At 38.4% G+C, this 11,829-nt stretch overlaps 1 protein-coding gene across 1 annotated transcript; it reads right to left on the reverse strand.

Moving 5' to 3' along the window:
* Positions 1 to 3,438: 3,438 nt before the first annotated feature.
* Positions 3,439 to 11,748, reverse strand: RIDA (reactive intermediate imine deaminase A). The gene is made up of 6 exons (XM_075495017.1): positions 11,633 to 11,748; positions 7,660 to 7,765; positions 7,029 to 7,083; positions 6,092 to 6,160; positions 4,579 to 4,634; positions 3,439 to 4,150 (listed from the first exon to the last, which is right to left on the reverse strand). Exons 1-6 carry the CDS (start codon positions 11,695 to 11,697, stop codon positions 4,088 to 4,090), a joined length of 414 nt encoding a protein of 137 aa, XP_075351132.1. The 5' UTR covers positions 11,698 to 11,748; the 3' UTR covers positions 3,439 to 4,087.
* Between the last annotated feature and the right edge of the window lie 81 nt (positions 11,749 to 11,829).

Consider the following 11,829-nt stretch of genomic DNA (forward strand, 5'->3'; position numbering starts at 1 on the left):
TCCAAGGTGGAGGTAATCATTCCATGCCACAGGGAGTGCTGGGCAGGACACTGGAAGGAATAAATTCAATTTCCAAGCTATCAAGAAAGTTCTGGTAGGAGTTTTGTTTCAACTACCGATAAACACAGCCCTAGAAGAGGTTAAATTTGCACCCTGTCACCTCTATGCAGACACATACGCACATTGTGTTAGGATTCCAGAAGATACTTGGCATTCTGGCTGGCTAGCGTTGGCTCCTTCACTCAATGCGGAACTGCTTTCAGGTAAAAACTGCAGCAGGAGCAAGGTGCTTGTAGCAGAAGATTAGAGCAGTTTAAGTTTGGCTATATGTTTTAACAGAGAATAAAGTTTTATTCAAATTATGCAATGAGCTTTATTTTTGCATTGTTTAATCTGTAGAGAATATAATCTTTTGGAGAAAAAACAAACTTAAAAGAAACAGCTGGTAGAGCATGCAAATTTAAGTATTGCTTTACTTTCACAGAAATAGAGGACCTGTTTTGTTGTTTTTTTAAGTTACATGTGATTGAAACAGATTTTAAATGGTGAAATTAGTTTGCCACAAGCTGAATTGCAACTTCATATTTTGCATGCTAGAGGCTCAGTCTAGCAAACAAAAAAAAGCTAAGTTTACCTTAGCTCTAGTTAAAACAGGATTTCTTAAATGTTTGTGTACTTTGCTGAACTAAGACCTAAGAGATATCCACAATACTTGCTTTTCATATCGGAGAATTATGGGGCTTAGCCTTTTTGTCTTAAAGAATAGAATAAAATAATATAATTCTGCTTAAAAAATAAAAGTTTTAAACATCTCTATGGAAGGCTGATTGTTTACATTGAGAACTACTATGTTATAGCTGTAAATAAGAGAGTTTATTTCAGTTATTCTAGAATTCCAGTACCTGAAGAATACATATTTAGATCTGAGGCATTCAAGAAACTGTGCAACTGGTTTCCAGCTAAAAGCTAAAGAATCGTAGAGCTACAAGTGGATTTTCGTTCCTGACTTTTTGCAGAATGGCACCAACTTACCGATACAAACATTTTTAATGGAAGTAATGGGCTTGTTAGCTGCATCCAGCATGCATTTTTTTCAGGTGTTTCACTTACATTTTAGTCTCAGACTGTACCTTAATGCGGAAAGGGGTGTATGTTCACCCCACTTTGTACTAGTGAAGACACCCAAAGGAGTTCTATAAGGGACTTATATCAGCAAATGGACAAGTCATCACACGCCAAAAAAAATCAAACCTGCCATCTAGTGTTAGGTTCAAGGTTGTCAAAGAGGCAGCATAGCACAAGTAAGGCAGAGGAGAATAACGCAAGAGGTAAGAAGGGATAACCGTAGCAATTATACAAGGCTGAACTTAGCTCGTGTTCAACAAATCTGCTGAAGGTGAACTTTAACTACATCTGCTACAAATAAGTGAAATATATTCCGACAAAGTAATTATATCTGAGCAAAGCTGTAACAGAGAAACACAACTATAAATTAGGAATCTGTTTAAATGTAACTCCATTCAATTACATTATTCTTAATTATTCTTAACTGACAAAGCAAAGCGACATTTGCTCTATGTTTCCTAGAAAGTCATATTCATGTTAGTACTAGCTCCTTCCTAACAAGTCTGGTCATGTTTTTTCTTAGGTGGGATTGCTTCTTGAGTCAGAGCTGTAGAGCATAAAATACATTAATAGTATAGCCAAGGAGAGAGAACAAGAGCAGAAGCCAAGACTAATAAAGTTTATGTGTAGGAAGTTTATATGCAGAAAAGTCAGGTACTTTTCAAAGGTTGTTGCTTGGAAGTTCACTGTTTGAAATACCAAAAGCATTATCTTGCTTCTAATACAAGTAAGTATCTCCCATTTTGTCAAGGGAAAGCAAGATAATGCTGTAAAAAATGCATACATCTGTACATACGTGCTATGACAACCTCACTATTAATCTTTTTTCTATCAAGATACAATTGACAAGCTGAGCAAAAAGCAGGAGAAATGGCCACTTCACACTACATCTAGAAGGGGTAAATAGGGTTGATTGTTCTCACAACTTTCCAATTGCCCTTCTGGTGTATGCTTAAAGTGATACCAGGAATGCATGGAAAATACAAAATATAGTTACTGCAATAGTGCAACTGAAGTAACGAGAGCTGGAAAGCATGGCTGACAGGGAGGAAGGTAAGAAACCACAAGCAGGACACTTACAGTTTATCCAAGGATGGAAGATGATTCACACAATGTGCCTGTGGTACTGAATGCAGGGGGATTTTCAGACAAGGCAGTATCTGCATGTGCCATGCAAATGTAGACAGCAACACAGTGCTGCCAGATTGGATTTTTCTTGCACTCTTACCCTATGAAAATCATTAACCAATTAAAAGTATGTGAGATGATCATCAGTAGGCATTATACACAGAAGACAAATGATACACATGCAGGAGAACTGAAGTTTGGATTTCAGTTGTTGGACAGCTGAACCCACAGTATTGTGACTTGACCTGTGGCAAACCAGCATTATGTCCTCTCCTTCTGATACTGCTGGTTTGTGACCAAACTCACTCAATTTGGTTAGCCACACGAGATGGGAGTAGAAACAGATTCTGAAGTGCTCAGTCTCAGCACTCTGGCATAAAAACAGCAGCCTCTGGAAGGAGCAGGATTCCCTCTCACAGTACATTCGATAAAGCAGGAACGTGTTTCTGCCACTGAAATGGTACATTCTCCAAGCTATATAGCTTGGTATATAATGTATATGGCTATTTTTACAGTAGCATCCCATATGTAATTGGATGGCCATCTTCACAGAAGAGAGCAAAACAAAGACGTTGAGGTGGACAGACTACAACAGAAAAAAATTTCTGCTCATTTCCCCCTGAATAAACCAATACTGTGCTTAGTCATATACCTGTGGGGAAGACAGGGAATCAACTCTACCATGAGGTAGCTGACTTTCAAACTAGTTCCTTAAAAACACAGTATCCATTTCTACTTGGTTAGAAGATAACTGCAGAGGGATGGGGTAACTTACTAGCATCAGCAGCCTGACTTCTCAATATTGCTTAATCACCCCATCAAGCAGATGCTTCTGTCCTCAATGGCAGAGAGAAAAATGCCAAGAACTGAAATGCCATGGCAGCTGAAAGCTTCCTGTCTTGGAGGATTATTTTCATCCTTAGCTATTAGGAGATAGATAATAAAACTATTCTTTTGGTTTGAATTATTTCTTACTGAATAAGAAAGATAGGGACTTTTTTGTAATGCAGTATCAAAGCATAACGAGGAAAAGAAAAGTTTGTTCCCAGAATACACAAGCACAGTTTTACAGGTGCAATTATTATTTATTCTCATTAAACAGGAAATTTTTTTTGTGTTTTGTTTTGTTGTTTTTGTTTGTTTTTTTTTAAATCAAAAGATAGTAAAAGTTGAATTGCTATGAAAAAGGTTACAGGGAGAGATTATAAAGTTATCACTTTATTTCAGAAAAGCATAATTTTCTTCTTTCTGAAATTAATATTAACTTTCCTAAGCAATTGCTTCCATATGAAAAAAAAATGTGAGTCCCAACAGTAATCTATTCTGTAAAGAGTTTAAGACAGTTGAGAAACAAATACAGCAGAATTCCCCAAACCACAAAAGTGAAAACATACACTAAGCAATTCAAGTGTTCTACTGTTTTCCCATGTCATTTTTTCTTATTTTAAATTGTTACTAAAAACCTACTATTACAAATCATTACAGTTTTCCATGTCCAGATCACCCATAGTATAACTGTCATACGTTCACCCAAATGTGTAGTTAACATCTGAGTATCCAGTCACCATCACAAAGTAAGGGCCCTGTCCTACAATCAAGCTTGGCTGATTTTAGCAGGACTCCTGGAGGTTTCAGGGTTTGCCTGCATAGAACGCACTGTAAGCTTGTATTTTAGAGAATCCAAGGCCACAACCCAGAAGAAAGCACCTTTCCTCAGCAAGTTTAGTGATTTTAACTGTATGTAACTGCTGATCGTCAATTATAGGAATAGGATGTAAGGGAGAAGTATTAAATGTAAAACTGCTGTCGTAGGATATTCAATCTCTATTTATAGTCAGGCTGAAGCATCTTGGAGGGGTCCCTGAATGGCAATAGCTTCAATCTCAACTCGGGCACCCTGGGAGAAAACAATGAAGAAATGTATTAGGAATTTGATATATCTATTTTATGAAGCAAGTGGATGTATAACACGACCTTGTAAGAACAGAGTGACATTTGAGGGAATTATACTTCTGACAGTTGGATTACTAATTTAGCACTGTTAAGTAATACTGAAAATTCACTTTAGTCTTACTTAAGTATCATAACACCTTATTTCTAATATTGTAGCCATCTTCCACCATAAAGAAATGTGTCTCATATTCAGATCTCTTATCATGTGTGGGAATAAGACTGGTATACGTGAAAAAAACCCTAAATACTTAAGAGTCTTCATTTAAATAGTTGCAACTGAAGCTATTCCAGAATAAGAAAAGCTGTCAGAATGCTTCAGAAGTAAGGAATTTCAGAAAATTAATTTTTTGTAGGCAGAAAAGTGACACTTACTTTTGGCAAAGCGACAACCTGATAGGCTGCTCTGGCTGGGAAGTTTGTCTTGAAGACTGTAATTTAAACAGAAACATCCACCAATCACTTAACTTTGCTTGATAAAACACAGTTCAAAGTAATCTGTATAAAATGCAGTCATTGAAACAGTTTCAGGTTCAAGGCTACAAGACAAATAGTTTTCTGTACCAGCTATCATTTCCCCCTTGTTGGTTTTTTTTGGTCACTGACTGGTCTAACATCTCAGCAAGCTACCATTCATCATCAAGAAGGCAGCTACAGTCGTGACCTATCAGCCAGTGATAACTTGCACTCTTGCTGACACTGCATGGCCTTAACACCAACTTGGCTGAAAAAGAAAGATTAAATCAGAATGGTGACCATTCAATTGCAAAGACCAGAGAGTGGGAGAGGGCTCTTTCACAGACAGAGCAAGAGGGAGAAACAGGCCCCTGCCAAAAGAGTCATGAGCAAAGATCCCAGATTTGCCTAAAGTCAACAGGGGCCAACCTTACTCATATCAAAGGAAGGCAGAGTTAAAATAGGCCCTTGACCTATTCCTCTATTCACAATTAGGCCTGGCACTCAAGGATATTAAAAGAACTTTCATAATTAAATGAAAGTTTTACTAGTGAGAGTTAACGCTAAGCTCAGAAATGTCAATTTCAGGGTCCTGCACTGACAAGGCAGGATCATAACTCACAATCAAAGAACAGCAACAACTGCTTTCTTGAACTACAGGTAGGAGACAACAAGTAACTAAGTATCCAGCTCATCTTTTTTTTTTACCCTGCTTATATGCACACACAATTCCATTTTGACATACAGAAGACTGTGTTGATAGCTCATAAATAAAAGACTTCATTCAAGACCATATGTTGCTATCTAATTAAAACCCAAAGCTATCTAAATAAGGAACTTATGTGCATACCCTCCCAAACTCTTCTGTACAATATGGCTCCTTGGAATCACCTATTTCAGTCTACATTCAGTTTTGTTAACCAAGCATTATTCTCTTTTTTTTTTTCCCCGAAGTGGAGCAGTGTGGCTCATCCTTGTATAAAAAATGAGCTCTGTCCCATAACAATAACCTACAAATCATTCAAAGATACAAACAGGCTTTAAAGAAATGGAGATACAAAATCTGAAATTAAGCATTTGAAGGTATATATATACTTAAGTATACCAGTATACCACAGTAGCATTATATTAGGGACAACACAGCATCTGTCAAGGTAGAGAGGCATGGAAGATCAACCTGTAGAGATAGCAGGAGTTGATCTTCACATGACAGTGCGTTAGTGGGATGGTAGGACACAAATCCACAAGAAATTGGGCTGTGCTTGATCTAGTGCTTGCAAATTAATTTTTTTTTTGTTTTAATGTTATCTTTCTACGGGAATGTCAAAGCATCTCGAACTATATTATCTGAGTCATTAAAACCTTTGCTTACTGTGAATATAATTTGTTCCACAAGCCATACTGGTAAAACAGAAACAAAAGAGCTACTTACATTGTTTGTAAATATCATTAATATCATTGAAGTCCTTCATGTCTGCCATCAAAACTGTAGTCTTCACAACTAGAAATTACATAACTGCAGTTATTTTGGACCTCTGATTTTTATACAAAAGTTGAAAATCTTTAGTGCATTTCTTGCTTTTATTTCATAAATTTCTCTCAAATATTCTAAACATTTTGAAAAGTTTCACAAACAGATATTGACCATTAGAGCTACCACCTAGAGAACCATCTAAAAAATCTGAATACCTAATACATAATAAAACTTTAAGGAATTAGACATTCCTGGCCAGCTCTGAAAATCTCTGTTTTAAATTTTGTTCTAAGCCCAATTCTTCCAAGACGCATAGAACTGGTAAGCAGGTCGAATAAAAAAAGCTGTTGTAAGCCAACTGTTGGCAAAAGTTACATCATATATAATATCTGCTGCCAAAAAAAAGTCCATAAAAGGCCTGAAGATATAGTCTATGCTAGAATTTTTTACCCATGATTGCCCAAGCCAACGTTAATCCTGGTTTGGCTCCACTATTAGAGTTCTCAAAAAAAGGCACTGAAAGTGCCTACAATATTAACACCATAGATACAGGGCTGCTTTTACCTGGAGGAAAGTCTAGGATGCTTAAAATGCCTGTAGTCAGTTGCAGCTCTGTCTATACCTGAGTTTCATCACTTAGAATTAAAATATTAGTACTGTGGACGGGAACTTATGGTGAAAAGTAGTGTCCCATTGATACCATCACAAACACTTGCACATTGATTTATTTATTTTGTTTTTTAACCCAGACTCATGATTCCTTTTGTCTCCTTCAGCTATTAATAACAACTGCATGTTTAGTGAATAGCTTTTGTTTTTCTTTAAAAGGTCACTTTTTTTTTTTAATCCAGGTAGGTAAAAACAACCACTTGTTTGCCACCATCACAACACTTACCGTTGCCATAGTCACAGCCTGCAGCTTTCAGGATTTCTCCCATGTTTTTTAGAGCCTAATGAAAAATGAGACAAAATTCTTTAAGTATCAGCTGGGTTGTATTTAGGTAAGTATGTAAATATGAGTTGTAATCTGACTACATCCATGTTAGTTCACCTAGTAAACTTCACCCAGCAAATCTTCAACTGTCATCAGCAAGTAAGCAAAATCAGAAATAGATTAAAAAGTAAATTAATAAAAGGGAGCTTCTAATAAACCACAAATATTAAACCATCCATTCCTTAGATGTAAATGCATGATGCAGCACCATCTCATCCTACCTAATACCTCACACAATCTCTTTGCTGCTGGGGAAACAAATCTTTCCCCACCTCAAAGCCAAGGTTTTACTAGGGTCTGAACCTTTGTTACACATTGATTCTTTCCTACATGAAATACAGATTCCTCCTCTGACCTCCACATTGTTTGGGTGGAAAATGACAGGGATAGGATGGAATTACTTCCTCCTGCTTTTCCTTCATCTTGGAGGATGTGAAATGCGCTCTCTAGGGCTCTTCAATTTCTCACAAGTCCATGTTTAACTAAGCACATGCCAACTCCATTACAAGTTTATTGCTAGAAGACATCTTACCTGCTTCGCTTCTTCCTTTGCCCCTCCAGAGACAAGCTGCCCTGTGGAAGGTTCTATACCTATCTGTCCTGCAATGTACATCGTCCGGTCTACCAGCACGGCTTGGCTGAAAGCATAAGTGACATTTTAAGTTTAATGTTTCCCCATCAAAACATTTAATTATCTGAAAGCACACTTCACATTTTCTTCAGTAGTTTACAGTATCTCAAAAAGATAGAGGACTTAGGTTATGCACGCACAAGTCTGTACACACAGTACAATCTGCTTATGCTTTGGAAGACCTGGGATTAGATCACCTACGGAAATACAAAGCTACATTAGCATAGCTCTGTTTTTGAGGTAATAAACCCTGTTTCTTGGAAAGGCAAAAGGCATGAGTGCAGCAACACAACACTAAACACAGCAACACACCTTCTACACTGCAGATAGCACAGACGGGAGGCAGAGTAAATAAACATTTTTTTGCACCTGCCGAGATAAATATTCCATCCCAGTTTGATAGGTAGACAATACCTTTCATGTACATCTCGGCTGCAGAGCAATGAAGTTTAAAAAAAAGTAAAAAAAAAAATCAAAAAAGAGCTGATTAGTAAATTTACCATTTTCTTCTCAAATGGGCACCATGATAAATGCGTTACAGGTGTGAGGTAAAGCCCTGCACACTAGTTCTCTGGCATTACTCCTCCAGAGTCATGAATTTGGCCCATCAGCACACCACCTTGATCACTCTATTCCCAGAACAATCACTCTCCTCTCACAGAATAACCTGGATGACCTGTTGGCTGGGTTAGTTCAGAAGAATGCAGAATTCAAGCTATTTGCAAAACACTTTTATATAAATGTCAGGTGTATTTTTGCTGAAGTAGAGTTGGCAATTATTATTCTCTCTAATTACCACAAAGAGATTAAAAGATTAAAACAAAGATTTAAACTACCTAGCAAACATTATGCAACAGATATAATTTACTTCTCTTCAGCTGGTAATTAAAAATATTTTGCAAAGAAATTAGAGAAATATTCTTTTGAAAGTGTTTGTGGTGTGTCAACACTGTTTTTCTTATCTCTTCCCATTCCACAAGAAAATGCATTATTTTGACAGTTCAACAAGCCTCTCAAGTTACACAAACTAGAGTTAGGCACCTCCCTGAGGTATCTAAATTGGGAGGTTAGCTTCCCTTTAATGTCAATGGAGAAAGAAAGGGACTCTTTCAGAGAACATTTTTATTACATCTCTTATCTTAATTGAGATTGACTCAATTGGATTGGCTCAATCCATTGACTTCACAGGGGACCAACCTAATTTAGGGACTCAGGAAAATGATTACGGTTAGGCAATCCAAACAGCGCCATCACTCCCATCTTTCCTTTTACTCCTGTCCTACATTCTCCTGTAATTTCGTAAGGGGTAAAAATAGCCAGTAACTTATCTGATATAGTAAAATATCTTATGTGGTGATTATTTTCTCTATCATCAAGTAACAAAACTGGAGTAAATCACAAAACTACACCATTTAAAGAAGAGAAACTAGTGAATGAAGTAGTTTTCTAGCTAATGCAGTCTTGTTGATCGAAAATGGGTGTATGAACCAAACGTACATGCTGCTTTATTTTCTTTCCTACCATGTCCTACTTCGTTTGAGGCCCAGGCCCTCAGACCACAAACTCCTGTTTCTGTTTGAAGCACAGAGAACCATGCAACAAGAAGGTATGAGCTCTCTAAAAAAGAGAGACTAGGTATGAGCTCTCTAAAAAAGAGAGACTGTCTTGTACTGCTTATTATAAAGCAAATGACACAATGAAACATTTATCCCAACAAAGGCCTTCGGACAGTCCTAAATCACGAATAATTGGGGAAAAAACAAGCTGAAGCCTTCTGATACCACTGCCAGATCAACATCTCCAGCAGTCTTATTGGGTCCCCTTCTCTGCTCCTCTTGGTATGCTTACCAGTGGAATTCTCCATTCATTGAGACTATTAACAATTTACCAACTAAAGGGTATACTTCTAGTGCAGTCAAATGCATGAGTGAAGCTCAGAGAAACTTCAACTACACAAACCCCAATCACACTTTAACTGCAGATGTATCCTATAACTAGGGTCAATCGTAGCTACTCTTTAATCCCTGATTCAGCAGAGATCTGAGTGTGTGCCTAAAGTCATTCAGGTTTCAGTATACGTAAATGCGTAACTGGACGGACATTATGACCTTAGAAGAACATCATCCATCAGAGAGATGGTGTTAGGAAGCATGCTGTTTAAAGACAAGGAGTACAAAGTTAATCAGATCTTCTTTACACAAATGATTGCTCATTAATACAAGAAGAGTATCTCTGCTGTGTCTTTTAAAAAGTTTAATATCATTAATGAGATGTATATATGTACACACATACACACTCACATGTATGAGTCTTTTATATATCTATCTACCTACCTATCTCAAGGTACTGGAAATTGGATGCAGTAAAGGAAATACAAAAATACATTAAAAATAGGTCACCAAAAAGCATACTGAAGGCTGTAGCAGAACCAAGAATGCAGCCCACACATCCCAATTCTTCATTCCGTATTAAGCCCTTGTTCCTCTGTTACCATGCTCAGACTCCACAGCAGAGATGTAGCAGTTATTTCTTGTGCAACTTTTGCTCAGTGGACTTTGACAAGTTTACTGAAACCTGATAAACCAAGTTAGCGATAAACTTATTGATGTTAGACCCGTCATACAATTAACAGGCTGCACAACAAGCAATATTTCATCAAGAACTACCAATAAGCACAAAACGTTGGAGTGCAGTTAATCCACAACAGAAGTGGAGAGCTATGTTAAAGGCTAGGCCAGCTGGGGTGTGTGTGTGTGTGAAGCTCAAGAACTGTTGCCTTCCCATGTCTTAGATATTCTCCTAACCACAAGTGATGCCAGGCCCCTGGCTGCAATCCAGTTTATTGTTTACAGAAGTTAACCTTCATGTCACATCTGTCTGCTTCTACACTTTGTATTTCTCCATCTTTATAATTGCTACAAAGAACAGACAGTTTGAAGCTCAGGAAGCTCAGTTTCAAAGTAATGGAGACAAAAATGCACCTGGAAGGGACTAAGATGCTACAAGTGGAAAAGTTTAAACCAAAGGAGTCTGTGTTTATATTGGGAAAACAAAGCCTGAAAGCAGAAATAAAAATTATTAGAAAATGCCCTGGTAAAAATCCCACAGTACCTTAGATATAAGAGTCTACTATAGTTATTGAAAGTTTTTTCACATCCAAATAGCAAGGAGAAACCTTTCTCCAATTAAAATTAGGATTTTTTTATTATTATTATTACATTCAGAACTGTTGCAACTAACAACTTACTTGTGAAAACATTGAACAACATCTTACATGTTTTCACAGCAGTCAGTTTTTAGACGGAAAAGCATTTAAACTTCCTGGCAGTCCCATTTAAAAGCAGATCTGCAGTTCCCAGGCAGTGAACTCTCCAACTGCCAAAGCCCATCCTGGATCGGGCTCAGCCTTCACTGTCCATCGCCTCCAGAGTCAGCATTCACTGCTAACTTGACTATGCAACATGCTTTTTTCTAGGCAAGCGTTTTTTTCCTTGAGAGGAATAATGCTTGTTCTTGCATTGTTTTTTCATTCACTGCTTATCACTACTTTCAGAATTATTTCCCCATAATAATTCTACTGGTTTCACATAATTTCAGAGTGACTTTTTGAGTCAGGACACCCCCTCTCCCAGTCAGGCTGAAGTCTGCCGCTAGCACTGCAGATCCACTCGTGTCCAGGTGTCCCTGGCGGCGAGGGGTTACCGGGGAGGAGACCGGTCCTTGCTCGGGAGGGGAGGCACCCTCACGACAGCCCCCAGGGCTGCCTGACAGACACCCTCCCCCCCCCCTCCAGGGACCTGCTCGAAACCCTGGCAAAACCTGCTCCCGCTCACTCCTGCTTCTTCCAAGAAATCTCCCTCTCGCTAAGACATACCTGTAGGGACCCAGTGCAGCAGGGGCCTTAGCAGTACTGATTATTTTCTTCACGAGCGAGGCCATAGCTGCCGACAGATCCCTTCTGCCCTCTCCTCACCACCCCGCCAACTGCTGCCTCCCCCCGCCCACCCCCTCCCTAACGCCACGGCGCGCACGCTGCCGTTACCCCCCCCCGCGGGGGGGGATTCTGGGAAA

The sequence above is a fragment of the Mycteria americana genome, chromosome 2 (genome assembly GCF_035582795.1).
Source record: "Mycteria americana isolate JAX WOST 10 ecotype Jacksonville Zoo and Gardens chromosome 2, USCA_MyAme_1.0, whole genome shotgun sequence".
In the NCBI taxonomy this organism is placed as follows: domain Eukaryota; kingdom Metazoa; phylum Chordata; class Aves; order Ciconiiformes; family Ciconiidae; genus Mycteria; species Mycteria americana.

Excerpts from the sequence above, each read along its gene's own strand:
- RIDA (XM_075495017.1), bottom strand. The coding sequence starts at position 11,697 with ATGGCCTCGCTCGTGAAGAAAATAATCAGTACTGCTAAGGCCCCTGCT. Across the intron at positions 7,084-7,659 it reads CAAAGGAAGAAGCGAAGCAG|GCTCTAAAAAACATGGGAGA; the intron begins GTAAGATGTCTT and ends ATTTTTCATTAG. Across the intron at positions 4,635-6,091 it reads TAATGATATTTACAAACAAT|TCTTCAAGACAAACTTCCCA; the intron begins GTAAGTAGCTCT and ends TTTAAATTACAG.